Genomic DNA, 22,393 nt, shown 5'->3' on the forward strand with positions numbered 1-22,393 from the left:
AGGGTATTTTATATTGGCTTACCAAACCACACACCTTTTAAAGGGCCTCCCCGGGATTTTTATATTGATGGCCTATCCTTAGGATAGGTTATCAATATCTGTATGGTGGGGGTCTGACTCCCTGCAGCCCCGCTAATCAACTGTTACACACGACTGCGGCATGCCTGTGAGCTCTACGGCCTCTCACAGCTCACCAAGCACAGCGCCGTATATTGTATAGTGGCTCTGCTTGGTATTGCAGCTCAGGCCCATTCAATGGGTATGTGACTGATGTACGGTGACATCACTGGCCTAAGAGGAGGCCGCGGCACTTATGTAGCGCTGTGGTCTCTTCAAAAAAATGATTGACGGGGGTGCCAGGAGTCGGAACCCCACTGAATTAATATTGATGACTTACCCTGAGGGTAGGCCATCAGTATTGAAATCCTGGACAACCCCTTTAAAAGGGTTTTCCAGCCTGCAACATATTTATCAACAATCCACTGTATAAATGCTAAATTGGGTGGGGTTGGATCACTGGGGCCTCAACTGATCACTAGAGGGTGGTTGAGCTTGTATCCTGTTTCGGTGGAACGGTGGTCGAGCATGTACCCTGCCGCTCCATTCAAAATCTATGACTACCAATGATCTAGCAATTATCATCTATAAAGTAGATAAATGCTTCAGATTGGAATCCCCCTTTAAGTGATCAGGATTGCAGAGTGTTATTTCTTAAAATTTTTGGTAAATCGTCTGATTCTGCAAGAGAACAAAAATCAAAAAAGAGAATCGGACCCTTACTGTGGCAGGGGCCTCATCATTGTATAAGGGGTCTGTGAACCCCGGATCATAGGCATTGATGGCTCATCTCAGCATGTACAGTCGGCTTTACCTTTTAACTCCTTTCTTTTCTAGTTTTGTCTATGATATTTTTTGTCTGTTCTTGCATCGAGCCGGAATGTTCCTAGACAAAGTAGACATGGCTGGATAGATCAGGGTTAGTTATATGACGCATTCCAGATACCATGAATACACAGGTGTATGTACTCCGGTGCCTTTTCTACTCCGCTTTACATACTGGCTGCTGGTCATAATGATTTCAGTGGTACCCCCTCTGCTTTATTTTTACACCCCCCCCCCCCCCCCCGCACTTCCCCACCATTCCTTCCTTGCCCCCACTAGAACTCTGGCAGCTGCAGATACAGAGGCGATTGGTAGGAATGCCAGGGGTGTAAAGCAGACGAGGAGGGGGGCACAAGAGAACGGGAATTGTTAGCAGAGGGGTTAAGACAGAAGCTGAGGAATTCCAGACAGCTGCCGGCAGCCATACCCCCCCCCCCCCCCCCCCATCCTCTCAAATTGCCCCCCACCCTGCAGCTGCAGGTTTTAATGTGCATTCCTTACACAGGCTGGTACTGAGGCCGCTTCTCTAATGATGGGTCAGTAAGACCTACTTACTGCCTTCTCTTGCAGGATCCTGCTTTAATATCTCCTGGCACCATTTTGTTAGTAATGGGATACCCCGTGCCAATATATTTTTGAACTTTAGTAAAGCCGAGATTTAAAGCCTCTGCCTAGATCGTCGTGTGTAAAGAGACCATTAGCCATATTCTTATCAGTTTGAGAAGAATTGAGCTATAATGAGCGTTATGAAGTCAGGACGTTAGCGAAAAGAGCTACACATGAGCCCGTCAGATGATGGGATTCAAAGAAAACAGACCGTGACAGCTTGCAGACTGATTGATTATTAATCTTTGTATCTCAGTAATGGCTTAAAGGGGTCTTCTCTCACTTTAGCAAATGACATTTATTATGTAGAGGAAGTTAATACAAGCCACTAACTAATGTATTGTGATTGTCCATATTGCTTCCTTTGCTGGCTGGATTCATTTTTCTATCGTATTATACACTGCTTATTTCCATGGTTACGACCGCCCTGCATTCCATCAGTAGTGGTCGTGCTCGCACACTATAGGAAAAAGCACTAGCCTATGTACGGTCCCATAGCTCGGGCCATAAGAAAGGCCAGCGCTTTTTCCTATATTGTGCAAGCATGACTACCACTGCTGGATTGCAGGGCGGTCGTAACCATGGAAACACGCAGTGTATAATGTGATGAAAAAATGGATTTTGCAAGCAAAGGAAGCAAAATGGACAATCGCAATGCATTAGTAAGTGCCTTGTAGTGACCTTCTCTACGTGATAAATGCCACTTGATGAAGTGAGACAGCCCTTTAACTTTTTTTTTTTATGAAGACCAATTGAAAAAATGATTTTTAGCCTAAAATGAGTGAAATGCAATAATAATAAAAAAAAATGTAATATCATGAGTGTTCGTAGGCTTTATTAAGGTCCAAACAGGGCATCTCCGTACCTAATGCTAGGGATATAATTATTGTCATTATAACATAATCCTCCATCTGTACTGATGAGTGGCAAGAACTCTGAAAAAGCTGTGTACAGATGGTCTTTGGTTTGACTAATATGATCTAATTTGCAAGTTTCCCATGGCACATTGCCTGAAAAATAAGTCTTCATACAATGCTGTATGTCCAATGACAAACAGTATGACCCCAGAGCTGCATCTCACCTGGCCAACCAGTACCCTGCTCCATACCGATGAGCGGCATGCAGCCAAACAGTGCTGCCGACAGATGGGTGTTTCTTTTTTGGCTTGTATGAATTAATTTGCATTCTTTTTCCATGGGACACTACTTGAAAATAAATAAGTCTCCTCTTCTGGGTCACTTCAATGAGTACCCCTTGATGTCAGTCCATCTTACATACATAATGTCTGTGCACATTAATTTAATATTTCTTTATCAGCTGCAGAGCAACAAATACTTTTAGAGTTGCAGCCACCACTAGAGGGAGCCTTTGGAGCGTACTGTATTTTCATTGCGTTCAATGTATAAACCGTATGCCGTAAGCTCCCTCTAGTGGTGGCTGCAGGAAGCCAGAACAATATCTTATAAATCCAGCTTTTCAGATGAATTCGACTTCTGTACCAAATAAATGGTACTTCAACTATACAGTGAAAAAATTACAGTGGTATTCCCAGCTCCGACACCTCTGGGACCCGCACCTATCTCGTAAACGGAGCAGGCAAAGTGAAGGTGGGAGCACCTTTTCTATGGAGCAACTGAAAATAGCCGAGTGCTGACTCGGCTATTTCCGTTGGCCCCATTGAAGTGAGCGGAAGTGGGGGCCGCACAAGCTCGGTGCGCTCCCATTCATTTCTCTGGGGCCGACAGAAATAGCCGAGCCAGCGCTTGGCTATTTTCAGCAGCTGCATAGAAATGAATGGAGAGTGGCTGCGCATGCGTGGTGCACCCTCCTTCACTTTGCCGATAGGTGCGGGACCCAGACAATGGGGGCATATCCTAGTAATATGCCCTCGTCGTCCGAGAGGATACAAACCCTTTAAGGTTGAAAAGTTGGGTTTTCGTGTAATGATTTTCCTGCCAGACTAAAGTGTCTGTAATTTATTAGGATACTTAACTCAGCACCAGGACTCCCCTCCACACACCTCAGACCAACCCTGTAACGTCCAAAGTACTGCCGAGATCTGCCGTCCTATCTTTCCACATATACACACCCTAGATTCTGCACCTTAACGCCTTCCCCCATGTTTCCCCTTCTGTTCCTGGTAATGGAATGACTCATTTTCTCTGAGTAATATCAGGATTAGTGCAAACAAGACAAAGAGCAGTCTGCCAGAATTAGAAGGGGGGAGCACCTTAAGACATCTTGGCACAGCGGTTATTGCCTGCAGTGACACTGAACAGCTCTTGACAGTCTTGTCACCTTTGTTAGGCTACTTTCACACTGGCGTTTCTGGGTCCGCTTGTGAGATCCATTTCAGGGCTCTCACAAGCGGCCCAAAACAGATCAGTTCAGCCCCAATGCATTCTGAATGGATACGGATCCGTTCAGAATGCATCAATTTGGCTGCATTTGGTGTCCGTTACGTTGCAGCGTTTTTGGTGAACGTCTGACTATGCGGAGCCTAACGGATCCGTCTATACTTACAATTTAAGTCAATGGGGACGGATCCAGTTTTCACTGACACAATATGGTGCAATCGAAAACGGATCCGTCCCTCATTGACTTTCAATGTAAGTCAAGACTATAGGCTGTTTTAAAGCTTGTTTGGCTGGGAAATACAAGATTTAAAGGAACACTTAAAGGTGAAAATGGGGCCCTGTACCCCCTGCAGCCCCCCTGAAATGAGCGGAGCGGCCGGTCGCATATGTGCGGGCTGCTTCATTCATTCCTATAGGAGTTCGGGAGATAGGTGAGTACAGCGCTTGGCTATCTAAAGAACTCCCATAGAAATGAATGGAGCGGCCGCTCCGTTCATTTCAGGGGGTATGGGGCCCCCATTCTCGTGATCAGTGGGGGTGGATAGGGTTTAACTTAAAACAATCGGAATACCCCTTTAATGCCTAGAGTAGGGCTTTATGGGTTGGTACACCCCTTCCATCCAAAATGTGGGGTCATGCTCCTTCCGTTACTACCAGGTCAATCCACTATAGTCTCTTGTGTGTATATATAGAGCTCCAGTGGGGACAATGAGTGAGGTGAGTACTGATACTACTATAGCGTGCAGTTCACTACAGTATCTATAGTCTATGGTTCTATAGGCCACAACTTCAGCAACCTCAGACCACGTGCTATATTAACACACAATTTTCAGCGTCTAACCAAAATTTTTTGCTCTGGGAGGCTTGATCTTAGGGCGGTCATAACTCCCATCACCCCGGCCAGCAGGCCCTGCTACTCTGATTTCTTAGATCTAGAGTGAGTAGATGATGGAGGTGTAGAGACCTCTCTAGCTGGGAGTCCCGATCTCCGAGCTTTTTTTTTACTCCTATTCCCCCCCTTCCTTTCAGTCATTGACCCACTTCTCTGGCATTCTTAGATTCTACAGTGTCTTCGGAAAGTCTTCAGGCCCCTTCATTTTTTTCACAATTTTTTTATGTGCTAACATAAAAAAATATCAACTTTTCCTCTATCAACCTGCACTCAATTCCCCTTAATAAAATAATGAAAACAGAATTTTAGAAATGTTTGTAAATTTATTAAAAATGAAAAAAAAAATAAAAAATTTTGCATGGACATAAGCATTCAGACCCTTTGCTATGAGATTTGACATTTAGCTATGGGGCCTCCCATTTCTCTTGATCATCTTTGAGATGTTTCTACAACTTGATTTGATATGCCTGAGGTAAATTCTGTTAATTGGACATGATTTGGAAAGAGACAGCCCTGTCTATATAAGGTTTGTCAGCTGACAATGCATATTAGAGCAAAAAACAAGCCACGAGGAGAAAAGAACTGCCTGTAGAACTCATAGACAGGATTGTGAATGGATTTTGTGGTGGCACAGATCTGGAGAAGGGTACAAAAATATTTCTGCTGCACTGAAAGTTACCAAGAGCACAGTGATTTATATAATTCTTAAATGGAAGAAGTTTGGCACAAAGAGGACTCTATCTAAAGTTGGCCGCCCCATGAAACTACGTTATCGGTGGGGAGAAGGACCCTTGTAAGAGAGTTGACCAAGAACCCAATGGTCACTCTGGCCCTGCTCCAAAAAACTTGTGTGCAGATGCAAGAAACCTCCAGAAGGTGAACAATCACCCCTTTATGGCAGAGTGGCCAGAAAGAAGCCTCTCCTCAGTAAAAGACACATGAAAGCTGCCTGGAGTTTGAAAAATAAAGCACCTAAAGGAATTTGTGAGAAACAAGAGTCTCTGGTCTGAAACCAAGATTGAACTTTTTGGCCTCAACTCTAAGTCATGTCTGGAGAAATCCAGGCACTGCTCATCACCTGCCCACTACATCCCTACAGTGAAGAAAATGGAGCAAAGTGCAGAGATATTCTTAATGAAAACCCGATCCAGAGAGCTGCAGACCTCAAACTAGGCCGAAGGTTCACCTTCCAACAAGATAATGACCGCAAGCACACAGGCAAGACAACACAGGAGTGGCTTAGGGACAACTCTGTGTATGTCCTTCAGTGGCCAGCACGAGACCTGACTTGAACCCAATTAAACATCTTTGGAGAGACCTGAAATGGCTGTCCACCCCATCCAACCTGACAGAGCTTGAGAGGATCTGCAGAGAAGAATGGCAGAAAATCCCCAGACTGGAGGCTGTAATCACTGCCAAAGGAGCTTCAACTAAGTCCTTAGTAGTGTCTGAATATTTATGTCCTAAATAAAAGTTCTGAATACCTGCGTCAATGCAAGATTTAAAATTTTTATTTTCAATAAATTAGCAAAGTTTTCTAATATTATGTTCTAACTTTCTCATGGGGCATTGAGTGCAGAATGATTGGGGGGGAACTTGACTATTTTTTTTTTATTATTATTATTTTAGCACAGGGCCACAACATAACAAGATGTGGAAAAAAGTGAGAGGGTCTAAAGACTTTCCGAATGCTCTGAAGAGGGCGGCGATTTAGAGACCCCTCCACCAGTGAGACCCAATCTCTGTGCCTCTGTGACTCCCAATCTCCCATGCAACAGGGACCCACCCCTCAAGCTTCACTAGATCCAGAGGGAGTAGAGAACAGGGATGTGGAAACCTCCCTCTCCGGGAGGATGAATTTCGAGCAGTAAAGCCCCAGCTGGTCCTCCTGTATTGTGTAGTAGACCTCACGCTTTAGTGTAAATATGCCGGTAGACCGCACTGTATAGTATCACCCATCAATCTGTACTGTGCTATGGAATATGTTGGCGCTATCTTGTAGAAAACACATAAACACCTATATAAAAGTATAAATAACTGCATCTCTGTTTTTCAGGGAGACACTCCAAAAAATCGGGCTGAGAAAGCGAAGGACTCGGAGCTTGCTGCATATCTGGAGAATAGACAGCACTATCAAATGATTCAGAGAGAAGACCAGGAAACAGCCGTGTAACAAGAGGCCTCTTACCCAGAAAGACTTGCTTCTTTATACAAAAAACTAAACTTCCTTATCCCCGGTTCTGGGGGAGGAAATTAACCTTTCCCATCCCCCTCTATCTTTCAAGAAGCCTTACTGTACATCTCGAAGCCCTGCCATTTGTCCTGGGCAAGAACCACTAGCTTCCTATCAACAGATACTCCCAACGTGTCAGTGTTTCTTATGTGGAAACCTGTGAACCTTGACTACCTGTTTATAAGAACGCTCTCCTGCCCGAGGAAGTGCGCAAGCTGTGGACAATCTACAGAGACTATGGCTCTAGGACTAACTAAAGTAATTCTACCCATTCTTGATATGCTTCCATCCTAGAAACGTCCTCCTTTAGTGACCTACTCACTGTGTTTAGCTCCCAATTTAGCGCCCTTTTGGTATTCACATGTGCCAGGCTATTTAGGGCCCATGGCTCCTGGTCATTTCTGAAGACGTAAGACTTCACCTCGTACGTACTCTTATTTCTTCTCGGATCCGATAGGGCACACGACGGCCCTGATCTTGCACATATGGTCTCGGTAACTGGGGCTAGTTTACATACGTTTTTGTTGTTCACCTCTCCAGTGATGGCTCTGATCACTTATCTTTTGTGTAAAGATGTATCTGTTGTTTTTATGACTTTCTTGTTATTGTTTAGATTTTTTTTTTATTCCTTAATAGTCGTGTGCTGTGTAGATATAGAGACCTGTAGAAGTGTATGTACATGTAGTCGAACAGACCCTCTACACGCAGATACTGTCTTATTTATCGATCCAGTATCAGTAGACCTGTAAATTAGAGCAGGTGTTTTTTGTTTTTTAGCTTTTATTTTATTTTTTTGTACATAAAATGTGTGACTCATTCATGTCCAGGGTGTTATTCGAGTGTTTACACTGGATCATAACGCCATCGTGGTGAAGCCATTGCTAGGTGTAAACCGTAACCTGTCAGTATAGCCCCATTGACCCTGGTTCATTTCATCCATCTTGCTTACGGCAGCCATTTTGAATCCGTCGGGCAGTCGCTGTGCTGAAGAGGTCTTGTGATGTGCACTTGGTGTTAAACCGGGGTGCCAGAAACTGTACCATTGTGTAGCCTCGGCCTACCAGTGATTGATTTGGCTGTCTCTGATACATGTGGGTTCACCATAAGGCTAGCGCAGCAGCCATGTTGTGTCATTTCTCTTGCCGAAACACCTTTTGGTGTAATTTTTTTTTAGTTGTTTTATTTAACTTATTGCCTATTTTTCTTATCCGTGTTCTACTTTTTCATTTTATAGTAAGATTAGAGCAAAGTCTCTGACCAAGGAATGACACGTGTAAGGCCAGAACAGTAGCCGGGTCCATTTTATTGACTTCTTTTAATCTACACAAAACGCCGTTGCTTGACAATCAAAGATTAATTTTAAGGTTGTGCGGCGAGTTGCCTTTTGCCCTAGATCTCCATTGTCACAAATGGATCTATATATACAAACCGGAATTGCATGCTCCATCCTCAGCACTTTACTGTTGCAAAGGATTGTGAAAAATTAAAAACTTTGCAGATTGCCAGGGGTTAATAAGCAATATGTCTGCCATACGCAGAATTAAGTGCATTGAAACCTGAATGTTTAATGTCTAATGAGCAGGAAATCAGACGCCGGTCACACGATTGCCTACCGCTGGGCACGACTTAACCCGCCATTTGTGCGTTCAGACCCGAAACGCTCATTTTTTTTCGTGGTGATTTGTGTTGTTTTTTTTGTCATTTTTGTGTTTTTTTGTGAGGACACTATAACCCTCCTGGTAGAGCAGGAAGGGAGAAACATCTAGATGGGTCTTAAAACCAATGCAAAGAGGTAGCGTTGCCCTTAGCAACCCACTGAATCCCAGTTGCCATTTTTATAGAACATAGAATCCGCTGAGGCTGTCCCTAATTTTCAGAGAGAGTCCCTGCAAATATTGGCTGTCCAGGGCTGAAAGTGGGTGTGGTTGATGTAAGCCCTGCCCACAAATTGATGGCATCTCGCAGTTTGGGAGGGGGGAGGGGGTCTACTTTGTCCCCTAATTTACCAAGTGAAATGTTGGTCAGTATGGTATTGCAACTTAGAAAATGAAAGAAGTCCTCCGGTTGCTATGGGCCACGTCTTGCTGTCCTAAGGGACGGCTGTCATTTGTAAACAGTCGTTCAGTGGTGAAAATGTAGGCCTCGTGTGTAAAAAACCAGTGCAGTCCCTAAGGAGAGACTTGCCAATAGCAACCAATCAAATTACAGCTTTCATTTAAACAGCGCAGGATTGATGATGAAAGAGGAGATCTGATTGGCTGCTTTGGGCAACTGCTCTACCTCCACAGTATGGTGTTCGATGTATTAGAAAATAAAAACAGCCATGTGAGAAGGCACCAGGGCTCCCAGTAGCACCTCGGCCTCCTCTCAAGATGGTTTTCTGAGAATAAATCTGAGAGAAATCTATTTTTCATTAAAAATGCTAATAAGATATACTTTATTCTATATTAAAGAGAAAATATGATCGTGTCACGTTTATTACATATTACGGGATTATGACCCCAGATGTCATAGTATTCATGTGTGCCTGTTGCTTAGGTAAAACTGGAGGAGCCATTTTGTGGAGAGTCATAGGAATATTATTTGAAGGATGGGTGGCAGACATCTTTGAGGAAGGACCAGCTTTGTGGCCTCCGGTTCTGTAGACAGTGTATGCGCTAATCTCCAAGAGCAGCTGTCAACAAGGTCGACTTTAAATTGGGGTATCGATTAGACTCAATACCGACCTCACCCTCAGACTTGGTGAGTTGGCAGGAAAGGCAGTTGAAATACCACATCACTCGCAATTGACTGGACAAGAGGAATCACATGACCAGTAGATGACACCTTTAGAAGATTGGTTAAAGGGTTTGTCCATCTGATTACACAGAATGGTATGATTCCTCACCTCACCAATCCCCTCTCGCTCAAGTTCCGCCTCCCGATCCCCTGCTCGTCTCTACTTCCTGCACCCTCTTGACATACAGGAAATGATTATTCAGCCAATCAGTGGCTGAGGCGGGTCACAGCAGTCGCTAGTGATTGGCTGAACAGTAATTTTTTTGCGAGTCAAGAGGGAGGAACAAGTAGAGACCAGCATTGGAAAGGAATCCGCAGGGAATCGGTAAGGCGTGTATGACTGTTTTATAACATGGACCATCCCTTTAAAGGGGGTTTTCCAAGACTTATATATTGATGACCTATCCTCTGGGTAGGTGATCATTATCTGATTGGTGTCGTTGCCGATCAGCTATGCGAAAAGGCACCGGTGCTCCCAGTATCACCTCGGCCTCCTCTCAGCTTTCCCAAGGCCAAGTGACATCACGTTCATCGGTCACATAGCCGAAGAGCACTTGAAGTGAATGGGACTGAGCTGCATGACCAAGCACAGCCGCTATACAATGTATGGCACTGTGATTGGTGAACTGAGAGAAGGCCGTTGTACTCACCGAAGCACCGCGGCCTCTCCAAACAGCTGATCGGCGGGGGTCCCAGGTGTTGGACCCTCACTGATCAGATACTGATGGCCTATCCAGGGCATAGGTCATCAGTATATACATCTGAGAACACTTTTAAGACACACCAGCGGCACTCCAAAAATTCACATTTCCTTTTGGCTCCTTACAAGGACTTTGAGGGTTGGGTACTATGTGAGAGCTGATTGGCCAACATGCCCTCAGTAGAAGGCAGGTCTACAAGCTCCACCTTACAGACTTATTTAGAGGTGGGACTTATTGCTACCAAAATAAATGAGCTTTGTAAGATTTTACGTTGATGGCTTATCCTTAGTCACTGCCCCACACCTCTAGCAATGAGCGGCACAAAGAAAGGTCAGTCCCTTCACTGCACAATAATATATGTCTCCATGTAGCTGCGTCCGGTCCTGCAGCTCAGTCCTGTAGACTTGACTGAAGCTCAAAATGGAGGAAACCATATTTCTTCAAATAAAGACGTCACTTAACCGTGACGTTAATAGCAACCTGTGATCTTATGACTAATAAAATGGCTGCCTCCAGCAGTCTGGGCAACAGGTACACTTTTGGTCCAGATGTGAGGCAGACTTGAAGCACACAGTGACTCACTGTTTTTCTGTATTATAATGTTTTAACCTTTTTTTAATGTTACAGCAGTTTTATTTTCTGTTTCTCAGGGTGCTGGATGGGGGGGGGGATTAAACTCACTTCCCTGCCCCCTCCCCCTTTCCTGTCCTCACCACCATGTGTGTGCAATACTGGGTTTCTGTATCAGAACATGAGTGTGACCTCTGTTTTATATAGCAGTTGTGTTTAGTGACTGTCTCACTCTCGTCACCATTACGTTCACGTTGTGTTCGCCTCCGCTCTCGTTACGGGGAGCCGGCATAACACTTATCACAACTATGTAATGTTTTCTTGCCATTTGAAATAAAATATTTACGTAATTACATTGTGGTGCACTGTGTTTGTTTTTGTTTTTTTTACTTATGGGGTGTTTTTTGTTTTTGTTTTTTTGTTTTCTAATTTAAGTTGCTCTAATTTGACGGTGCATAGTGTCTGCACAGCTCCTTTACTATGGGACCGTAAGCCTCCATGCACTGGGCCCGACGTCATGTTTCTGAAGATATTTTCCACTAGAATCAATGCGCCACGTTTACGGAGTCCGATGAAGCTTACCACCCTTTTTTTTTTTTTTTAAATGCATACAGATTCTAAAAGAAATTCCCTTTGTATGCAAGAAGGTGCAGTAGAAGGCATCCTGGACCTCTATGGAAAGCCTGTTATGGCTCTATCCATGAGCCCTTAGACCCCTATTGTCACGCCTTGTCCTGTGAATGTGCGGAGGTCTGTCAGACTGGCTGCACATGTCTGACTTCTCTGTTTGTTTGGTTTTGAGCTGGATCCACCGTCCTTCAGGTGTACTGGTTTTGATTGTTAGTGAGGCAATTTATCCCTCCTTCCCCCAGTGGCCTGTGCGGGTTATAGTTCTTTCCTGTGAGCTCTGGGTGTGTGGTGGATCCTCTGCTCTAGATAAGTCCTCTCTGTTATTTCCCTTTGTGTCTTTTATCTAGGCCTCTATAGAGACGTTTGCTTCATCCGGGTTTGTAAGAAGCAGGTTGCCTCTTCCCTTTTCCCTACAGCTTAGGGTTTAACCTGGGTTTATAGGTTTAGGCACGAGGGCATGTGCATATCCACCATTAGGGTATGCACATGGGCACAGCAGTTTAGGGAAAACTTTTAGGGATCGCTAGGAGGTGACCCTTTTCTCCCTAGCTTTTGGGCCTAGTCATTTGCTCTGTTTGTTTTCCTGTGTTTGGTTATTTCCCCGCTTACCTACCTATCGTGACACCTATTTGCACTGTGTTCTTGCAGGTGCCATCAAATGTATGCAGCATCATTTTACCTAGAGCCCTACTAATTTGACTTTCCACCCCTTGTAAGGCACGGGTGTCCTCACCACAGCTTCACCCATAAGAATGTCTTGACTTGTACGTTTTTTGACTCAAGCTCATGATCCTTGACTAATTTTGGCACAACAGTTGCACAATGGTCACTCTTTTGGAAGTGAATGAGGATTTTGACAGTCACACCCTTTTGATATTCACTGTTCTTTGACCTGGGACTCGAGGGGAAAAAGTTATCCAGCTTGAATGGATCTAGCCCCGGTGGTCTTGCTCACAATAGTGTTTAAGGCAGTGCTTCTTAGCCACAATTTTGTGGAAGCCTGGTGTCTCTCGGACCCTGGTTGGGGAATCCCCCAGTTGATGGCAACAAGACCTGTCACATTTTCAGTATTGGAGAGCACAGGTGTCACATGTTCCTCCAACTTTTGCCAAAAACTAATAATAAAACAAGGTTGTGTATGTCAGGCTCAGCAACAAAATTGACTGTAATAGAAAAGTTCAATTTCTTCGAATCCAACGCCTTGACAATTCTGGCCATGTGGTTATGGTCGTATTGACAGTATCCACCAGTAATCATGCAATTTGCAATTACCACCATAGTTCAAATCTTCTTTCGTATATCACAGTCCTTAGATGACCGTTTTACAATCCTGCATTTTAACTTGGATCGTTACCCCCTGAGAAGTTCATGCTGAGCTACTTGGAGACCATCCCAGATTTTCTTTGCTCTCTATGGATAATTGCGCAATAATTTTAATAAGAGTACTCTGAATGATGAACACAGTCAAAGCTAGTTTTCATAGTGCTGGTCACGTTGATGGCCATGGATCATCCCATGTTTGGTATGAGCACCATTTGTATTTTTTGTCCTATAAGTATTTATGGTCTAATAGCATGCTTTACAAAAATCCGATCACATCATTTTAGAAAAAAAAAGTCTTCTCTTTAAGATAAAGGCTAAACGAGATTGTGATGTCGCCACAGTTATGCAGTGCAAAAGTCCCAACCCACCATCAATGTGGACACAATTTGTTTGCCAATACCTTGCTCCATGGGATGACCATGAGTGATAGATATGTAAACACAATCTTAATTTTCCAGTACAAGAACCTCTGCCTATCTAAAGTTTTTCGCAAATGTTAGATGGATGTCTGCAGTGGCAAATAGCTTCACTGATGATGACCTTTTGTTCCTCAACCTGGGACTTGGCCATCTGGCTGGATTGGAATTGAACAGCTCAAGGAGTAATGGAAGCACAAACCAATATGGAAGGATTCTCCAGTCCAAGATACAATGAACAAACATACATGATAGACTTTTCTCACTCCCAATGTATGTTCCTTCCAGCATTTGGGTATACTGTGATTTTTCCATAGAGCATCAAGATAAATGAACATATCAGTCTCTGGTATTGGGCACAATTGTACACTGTGTACTCAGCCACCATCTGAAATAAAGTATACCCAAATACTAAAAGGACCTTACGTTTTATTTTTCACTGGTATCAGATGTTGAGTTGTGATCCTTCATGGGCAAAAAATGATCTCTCTAGCTGTTGGGAGACCACTGCTGGGGCCACCATAAGTGGTTTTCAGAGGATGCGAATGAGTGTTGGCTGTATGACCATTCATCTGTGAGCATCTTGAATGTTTTTAGTCACCTTTTGTAAATTTTATGTTCAATTTGCATGTTCTTTAAACAGGTTTTCTTCAAGATTTTATGTTTTACACATGCATGTGGACCCTAAACCCTCTCAGAAGTAAGCACATGGAAGTATGATTCCACTACAGCCGTCCTTTCAAACCCGGAGTGACAGTGAGCGGCTTTGGTTGAGCCATTGACTTTTAAACCCTCAGGGCTTCTACACATTCTCTGTAGCTGCCTGAGTCATTTCTGTCAGACATGATCATACGCCCTATTGAGAAACCTTCACAACCCTTCACTTTTGTTGCTTTAATGCTAAAGCTGAAAAAAAATTATCTTTTTCAGACTGCATCCCATTGTGCTTTCCAGTACTGATTATGTGCCATCTATCTCACATGACTTGTTGCAGAGGACAAGAGATAATGTATCCCTCTAACCTGCTGGTGGGACATTTTTTTAAGTATTATTTTTCATTATTTTTTTTGTAAGATTTGCAAGACTTCTTTCATGGGGTCATTGCTTGCCACTTTCTGTGTGAGCAGACTCTTAATTTGAGTGACTATTAAACTGGCCTGTTCATTCCTCTTCCTGGACACATCTCTCGCATGCACCTGGAGGCCAAAGTTTAATCCTAACTATTATGTAATTTTCAGTTCTGTGTAATTACCGTAACATCTCTGCTACAAATAGTCAAAAATTGTCAGCTGCAAAAGTTCATTAGCAACTTTATATTCTGAATATATATGAGCATATCAAGTTTTGCACTAGTCCAAAAACATGGTTTCCATTAATATGGGGTCGGTCACTCGTTGCTCTTAGAAGGATTTCCCACTAGATTTTGGAACTTGGAACGTGTCTACATTTCAGCTACAAGGGTGTTAGTAAGATGCGACACTGATTTTGGATAATTAGACCTGGCTCACAGACTGATCTCATAGAAGATCCTAGTCCAAAAACATGGTCTTCATTAAAATGGGTTGGTCTCCCATTGCTCTTTCAGAAGGATTTCCCACTAGATTTTGAAACATGGAACATATCTGCATTTTAACTGAAAGGTTGTTAGTGAGATGCAACACTGATTTTGGATAATTAGACCTGGCTCACGGACGGATTGCATTTTTCGACCTTGGTAGGGTTGATATGTACTTAGATGGACCATGTTAAAGCAAGAAAATACCAGTCCTTGATTGGTTTTAGCCCTGGTGGTCTTACTCACAATAGTATTTAAGGCAGTGCTTCTCAGACAGAATTTTGTGGAAGCCTGGTGTCTCTTGGACTCTGGTTGGGGGTTCCCCTGGTCGTTGGCAACCTGTCACATTTACAGTATTGGAGAGCACAGCTGTCACTTGTTCCTCCAACTGTTGTCAAAAACTAGCCAAAAGAAACAAGATTGTGTTCATCACGCTCAGCAACAAAATTAAACTGTAACAGAAAAGTGTCATTGCTGCAAATCCAAAGTCTTGACAATGCTGACCATGTGGTTGTGGTCGTATTAACATTATCCACCATTAAGGGGCTCTTCTAACTCCTGCATTCTCATGGTTCCTGGAGATTCATCTGTAAGACCAGGTACCAGATGGTGAAGCATGACTCATTAATCAAGAGTATGCAATTCCAGAGCTCCGGAGGTCCTTGGTGGTTGGCCAGTTGACTCATGCTCATGGATGACCAATTTTATTTTCTTGGCCAACCAGTTTAAGCACTGTGTAGTATGGATATGTGTACACTGCATGACAGTGCACCCTATGGGTGGGGGCTGCCAATACAAGGTACTGTACCTCATTGTGTCCCATCCAAAATAAGGCCAGGCCTGTTTGTGTCTCTTTCCTCTCTAGAATAGTGATCTCACTAAGGACTGATGGTGCCTAGTGATGAAGCATCAGAAGTTCAGAACTTCTAGACCCCATAACCAGGTGAGAATGACAACAAGTCCCCACTGTTGCAGAATTATAAATGCAACATGGTAAACTATCGCACCTTAATATGCAGGTAAGTTTTCTAGTGTATGTATGTATATAGAAAGACGTAGGTGATTGAGAGAGCCTGGTGCCATCAGGGATCATGTGTTCTGGAGGAAGCCCTAGTCTTAGCACTATGACTTCTGGTTTATGTATAGCCTGGTGTATATGACAGTCTGTTTATGCAAGATAAAACTTTCTCACTGGGTAGGGTACTTAAAGAACCCTGCACCATTTTACGACAGTGATGTAGCTGACGCAAGAATGCACTTTATACTATTGCACAACTGTCAATGCAAAAGCCATGACACATTCTCTGTTCGTGCCGCCGGTGTCTACATTTCGCCCATTTTGCAAACATGATATAATTATCTTAGCGTAGCGTTGAGTGCATGCTCTTCAGACGAGTGACTGAAAGCAGAACTTAGAGCTCCTAGCAGGACAAAAGCAAATAATTTTATAGCCTGCAGCAGAGGACGGGTTAATCCTGGGGCCTGGAGTAACATCCTGCAGTAACACATTACTCACAGCTCAACACTCAGTCGCCAGGGACTGAATCAGGCTGCTCCAGGTCAAGAGAGGGACCCCCCTCCTCCTTCCTTCATCCGCTGCTCCTCATCTCCTATTGGAGTAGGGGCTGTAATAGGATACAAGCTCTCCCCCCCTCACTCTTCTGTTTCTCAAAGCACAAAGGTTTAACTGCAGGGGAGAGAGAGCTGTTTGTAAACCACTCAAGATGCAGTTCATTAAAAGAGTTGGAAGAGAGGGGGGGGTAGAGAATGGGCAAGCCATCAAGTCTGACATAAAGCTGGTCTCAGTGCCCCCCATCCCCCAGCACACTCCTGTACCAGCCTCACCAAAATGTTCGGATGAGAAAAATTTAGCAACCTCAAAAGTCATTGATATGTATATATATATATATCGGTTGCCCACCATATTAGCTGACCATCTAAAGACTCCATATTTAGGTACAAAATCTGAAGTCAGGACAGAAACATTGAGCCAATACCGAAGAACTGGATTTCAGAAGTCAACCTTTGGTCTCATATGTAAAGTGACAACCGAAGCTTCCCATTGTACTGTATTTGGCGGTGTACACAAATTTCATAGGGCCCATAACAAAACTTTGTAAGATCCCCCTTCCCGTGAGATTTCTGCCAAATTTATCATTTAGAAATTTTTTAATTTAGAAAACTAAAAAATCTCCATTCACCTCACTCCCCTTATAGAACTTCTGTGTAAGAAAAAGTGGAACAGGTGCTTATGACCCTCATTCTAAGCACCATATGCTGAAGCCATGCTTATCTATCCATCCAACCGCTACACTGATGCTACTAGTCTGTGCCAGTCACTTCACTGGTTGCCCATCCAGCACAGAATACAGTGCAAACTTCTCACCCTCACCCACAAATCTCTCCACAGTGCTGCACCTCCATACATCTCCTCCCTCATCTCCATCTACCACCCTACTCGTGCTCTCCACAGTGCTGCACCTCCATACATCTCCTCCCTCATCTCCATCTACCACCCTACTCGTGCTCTCCACAGTGCTCCACCTCCATACATCTCCTCCCTCATCTCCATCTACCACCCTACTCGTGCTCTCCACAGTGCTGCACCTCCATACATCTCCTGCCTCATCTCCATCTACCACCCTACTCTTGCTCTCCACAGTGCTGCACCTCCATACATCTCCTCCCTCATCTCCATCTACCACCCTACTTCTGCTCTCCACAGTGCTGCACCTCCATACATCTCCTGCCTCATCTCCATCTACCACCCTACTCGTGCTCTCCACAGTGCTGCACCTCCATACATCTCCTGCCTCATCTCCATCTACCACCCTACTCGTGCTCTCCACAGTGCTGCACCTCCATACATCTCCTCCCTCATCTCCATCTACCACCCTACTTCTGCTCTCCACAGTGCTGCACCTCCATACATCTCCTGCCTCATCTCCATCTACCACCCTACTCGTGCTCTCCACAGTGCTGCACCTCCATACATCTCCTGCCTCATCTCCATCTACCACCCTACTCGTGCTCACCACAGTGCTGCACCTCCATACATCTCCTGCCTCATCTCCATCTACCACCCTACTCGTGCTCTCCACAGTGCTGCACCTCCATACATCTCCTCCCTCATCTCCATCTACCACCCTACTCGTGCTCTCCGTTCTGTTAGCGACCTAAGATTAATAATTCCCATAATTCGTACCTCTCACTCTGGTCTTTTCTCGAGCTGCACCTACTCTCTCTGGAATACTCTTCCCCGGAATATTAGGCCAATTCACAACTTCTCCGCCTTCAAACGTTTGTTTTCTGTCAGCGTGCGGCGTCCGATGGCCTCCCGGCGTCTGCAACAATACAGAGCACGCTGACACAAAACATTGCTTTAGAGACGGCAGTGTCACTGGTTCAGAGTTATCATACATGGACTGGGCCCCGTAGATTTACCATCTAAAAGGTCGGCGGAGACACCACTGAAGTACTATTATATCCTTCTGATTACTGGACCCTGGCTATTAGTCAGTACTACACACAGCAATACAGACACATCTTTCTGCATGTTACAACTCATAAAGTCAACCATAACCAGGTGGCTGCTACTACATGGAGATATCTGGTAGAACGCCCTCATCCGTGATACGCAAGTAGACAAATATTTATCAATGTCATAGCTACCTATTTAAATATCATTTAGATACTAAGGCACTATTTATACCCGTTTCTGAATTATTATTATTTATTATTAAAGCGCCATTCATTCCATAGCGCTGTACATATGAGAAGAGGTATACATACATAATACAGACAATTGCACTAAGCATAAACAAGACGAGTTGCAGACTGGTACAGAAGGAGAGAGGGCCCTGCCCGTGAGGGCTTACAATCTACATGGTATGGGAGAAGCACACAGTATGTGCGGATGAAGTTGGTCATTGCGGTATAGAGGCAGCAGGGTCACTGGTTGTAGGCTTGTCTGAAGAGGTGGGTTTTCAGGTTTGTTTTGAAGGATTCCACTGTAGGTGAGAGTCTGATATGTTGGGGTAGCGAGTTCCAAAGCGAGTTGAATACAATTTAGTTCCCTGATGAACCCGAGTACAGTAAGGGTGAAACGCATCGGGTCAATGGTGTCATCAACTAAGATGGCATCATAATATCTATGAAATAAAGGGATATTGATACCACCAACTCTAGGTGATGTCAAACATTGTTATGAATATGGGATTATGTGCTATCTGACAACTAATAGTATGTATCTACAAGTATAAGCAGGAGATAGACTAATCATTTCATGATCTGTCTCTAAACTTTCAGTACTTTTTATGGTATATTAGTTTTTTGTACCTTTAGTGGTTAGCTATTACAATAACGATTACCTAATAGGTTAGCATACAATAGCTACCAGGGACATCCCGACTCAGGGGCGATCCCGTATCAGAAACCTCCTGAATGCCCTTGGATGGCCCTATCGGGGCGGCCATTCCGTTTGAAGGCAGGGCACAAATAGCAAGAGGGTCAGCTATAGGGAGAGAGCCCATAGCTATATACTAGGCCCAATCTCTGCTATTCCTAGCCCCAAAGCTAAGTATCAACCTAAAGATATCTTCCATCTTGTTTTCTTATTTTACCGTTATGTGGTTTGTGTTGGAGGGTTTGTAGCTATTTTAGATAGATATTAAAAGTTATGTTTTATGGGTGGTTACCTGTGACATTGTTAATTTGAATTTGCCACCCCAAACACATAACACCTGCAGACGGGTTATTGTCTGAACTGTGAAACTCAGTTGTATATTAGCCAGTTACTTTTGTTTTGTACATGAAGCCTATGAATTTGTAAATCACTGCAGAATATGGTGGCGCTATATAAATAAATATTATTATTAATGTTTTTTTTTGCCAAACAGCTTTCATATCCCCCCCCCCCCCCACACACACACACACACACACACACACACGCGCGCGCGCACACGCACACAGCTCTAAATCTTCTGCGCCCTTACATATTATAAAAGTGTCTTGAGTGAATCTCAATGGAAGCTGTAAAAATCTCTTTGTACTGAGGCCCACCCTAGTGGCGGCTGAAGGAAAATGGAGTGGTTTCATGTTGGGAACCAAGAGAAGGAGTTCAGAGCCAAGCCCCTTCCCCTCATCATGGGCCCCATAGCAGTGGCGAGTACACCACTGGTCATTAGGATGATGATTCCCAACCTTATTACCATGCGGGAAGCAGCGGCTATATATTTCCAATCCAGGAAAACCATAGCCATGAGATAAACGTTGGCCATGAACCAGCAGTAGAAGTAGATGCCAAGAACCCAAACACAATGGGGGCCATTAATCAAAGGCCAGCATTTTATGCTGGTCTTTGATAGCCCCTGCGCTGCAGGAGGATGTGCCTAATCATAAATTAGGTGCAACCTCTGGCAGTCTATGCACCTAGACGGAAATCCTCTGTCCCTGACTGGAGTAGATTTAAAACGTCATTTACGCCTAGAAACAAGGGTAAATGTTAGTGAATTCGCAGGGGCTGATGACCCGGTCCGGCCCACTACCCTCTACTCCTTCGTGATGAGGACTGCGTAAAAATGTTTGTGGAACAAAATTTTATCACACAGCTGTTTAAAATTTTCCGACTTTTTTTTTACATCGAAAACTGGCATAAATCATCTTAATAAATGACCCCCAATCTGTTTAATATGGTTAAAAAATTTATTTGCGGTCATGCGTCGGGTGTGGAAACGTCCATTAGCAGCTGATTGGATGTTATACTAGAGGCAGATGGAAGGGAGTAACAGATGACTGCAGGATCTGACTATACAGGGTAGGTTTGTAGTCTGTTACCTTGGAAACACAGAAGCATTTGGGCTGAACACACAAAAATGGTTGATTCATTTATTTTCAATCCGTTTTGACTTGTTAAAAAATGGTTGCAAATGTGAACAAAGCATTAAGATCACAGGCTTGTAGGTAGCTATGATCGGGGGTTGGAATTACCATGGGAAACATGAAGTTTCTTTTTAAGACACTGAAAATCATGCGAAAGAAGTTACTGATCTACTCCATACCTCGCGTGTGCTAACTCCAGTTACTCTGCAGTCTGAGGCTGACCACAGAGTAAGATCATATCATCTTCATAGTTGTGAGCGTGTACGTACTTGTCAATATAATGTTGTGCAGTAATCCTATAGACTTGCTAGTACGTGGTTCTTCATGACTGGCAGACGCAGGGTGCAGATATATACATTGTTAAGCTGGCTATACACAATAAATCTACTTGCAGGTTCAGCCGCCCATGTTATGTGTAAGGAAGCCTCCAGACTCTTCCCCGACCTCTGATGTAAGGTTTGAAGGTTTGATGAGGATTGGGCATGTTGTTTTTCAACTGCCTGATCCTTTTGTTCTCAGGTGATAAGCCCCCAGAGGTGTCTGCTGTTAGCTTTCTCCCCTCTCCCCTAGCCGAGCATGCATATGTGTGGGAGGATCTGAAGAGCTAGCTGTCAGCTGGAGGACTGTATGGCCAGCTTTAGATGTAGGGGTCTAGAAAAGCCAAACTCCATAGGAATAAGGATTCTCTTTATTATGTGTGGCTACTAATAGTCTACTTTTTCTGCAGTTAAAATCATTGTGATTTTCTTGTTTTCGGGAACAGATGCTGGGGAGCTTGTGCTTGTATACAGAAGCTAATCTGAAAATAAGAGCTGTAGTGTCAATCATGGTTGTGGGCAGGGCAGCTACCTGATGAAGAGCTTCTAATCATGGTTGAACTTTCCTGATAGATTTCTCTGAACAGAAGACAAGCCGGTCTGCAGTGTGTGTGTGTGTAAACAAGCAGTTATAGACAACAAACCAAGCAAAACTGTAATGACAACATTTTAGAGAAATGATTTATAGTCCATAATAGGTGTAACACAGTCATAAAATGATGCCCCTAAAGGTGTGCATAGGTGTAATATCAGACCAAAACCAAGGGCAACAAAAAATGTTTCCTCTGTAGTGAAAATGTAGTACCATGTGGTGTCCACCAAAAGTAATGAGCAACCACATAAAACATGGCCAAATAGGTCCACCATAGCAGGAGCCACTTTTACCTATTGCTCTGACAAAGCAGAAGACTAAGGTGGATTCACCAAAGTTATGAAGAGGCGCCGGCCTCTACATAACTTCGGCGTATCCAGCGCTGGTCTAAATGTAAGCCAGTCTCCTAGCTGTCTTACATTTAGACCTGTCGGCCCGTCCCCTTCCCCACCCACACCGAGCACCCATTTGTTTTTAGACCTGGAGTAAGCGGGAAAAAGTCGCAATCGTAAATTGCCCCCCCAAGTCCCTAAGACATCCATATAACCTAACAGAGTATATGGACGGGGGTTGTCTCGATGAGACAACCCAGGGGATTCCACACAGGTCCTGGTGCCAATTTACATCTTTGGACAACCCTATTAAAACCACCTATACATTA

General features: G+C 43.9%; 1 protein-coding gene across 9 annotated transcripts in view; it reads left to right on the top strand.

Moving 5' to 3' along the window:
- DGKZ (diacylglycerol kinase zeta) overlaps positions 1-8,934 on the top strand; it is a 179,420-nt gene extending 170,486 nt beyond the window's left edge. For all 9 annotated transcript variants that reach the window (XM_040409150.1, XM_040409152.1, XM_040409153.1 and 6 more), the window contains one exon: positions 6,794-8,934. In XM_040409150.1, coding sequence (XP_040265084.1) covers positions 6,794-6,910 — 117 coding nt within the window. In that variant the 3' untranslated portion in view covers positions 6,911-8,934. The remainder of the gene's footprint in view (positions 1-6,793) is intronic.
- The last annotated feature ends 13,459 nt before the right edge of the window (positions 8,935-22,393 follow it).

Source organism: Bufo bufo, chromosome 10 (assembly GCF_905171765.1).
Source record: "Bufo bufo chromosome 10, aBufBuf1.1, whole genome shotgun sequence".
Lineage (NCBI taxonomy): Eukaryota > Metazoa > Chordata > Amphibia > Anura > Bufonidae > Bufo > Bufo bufo.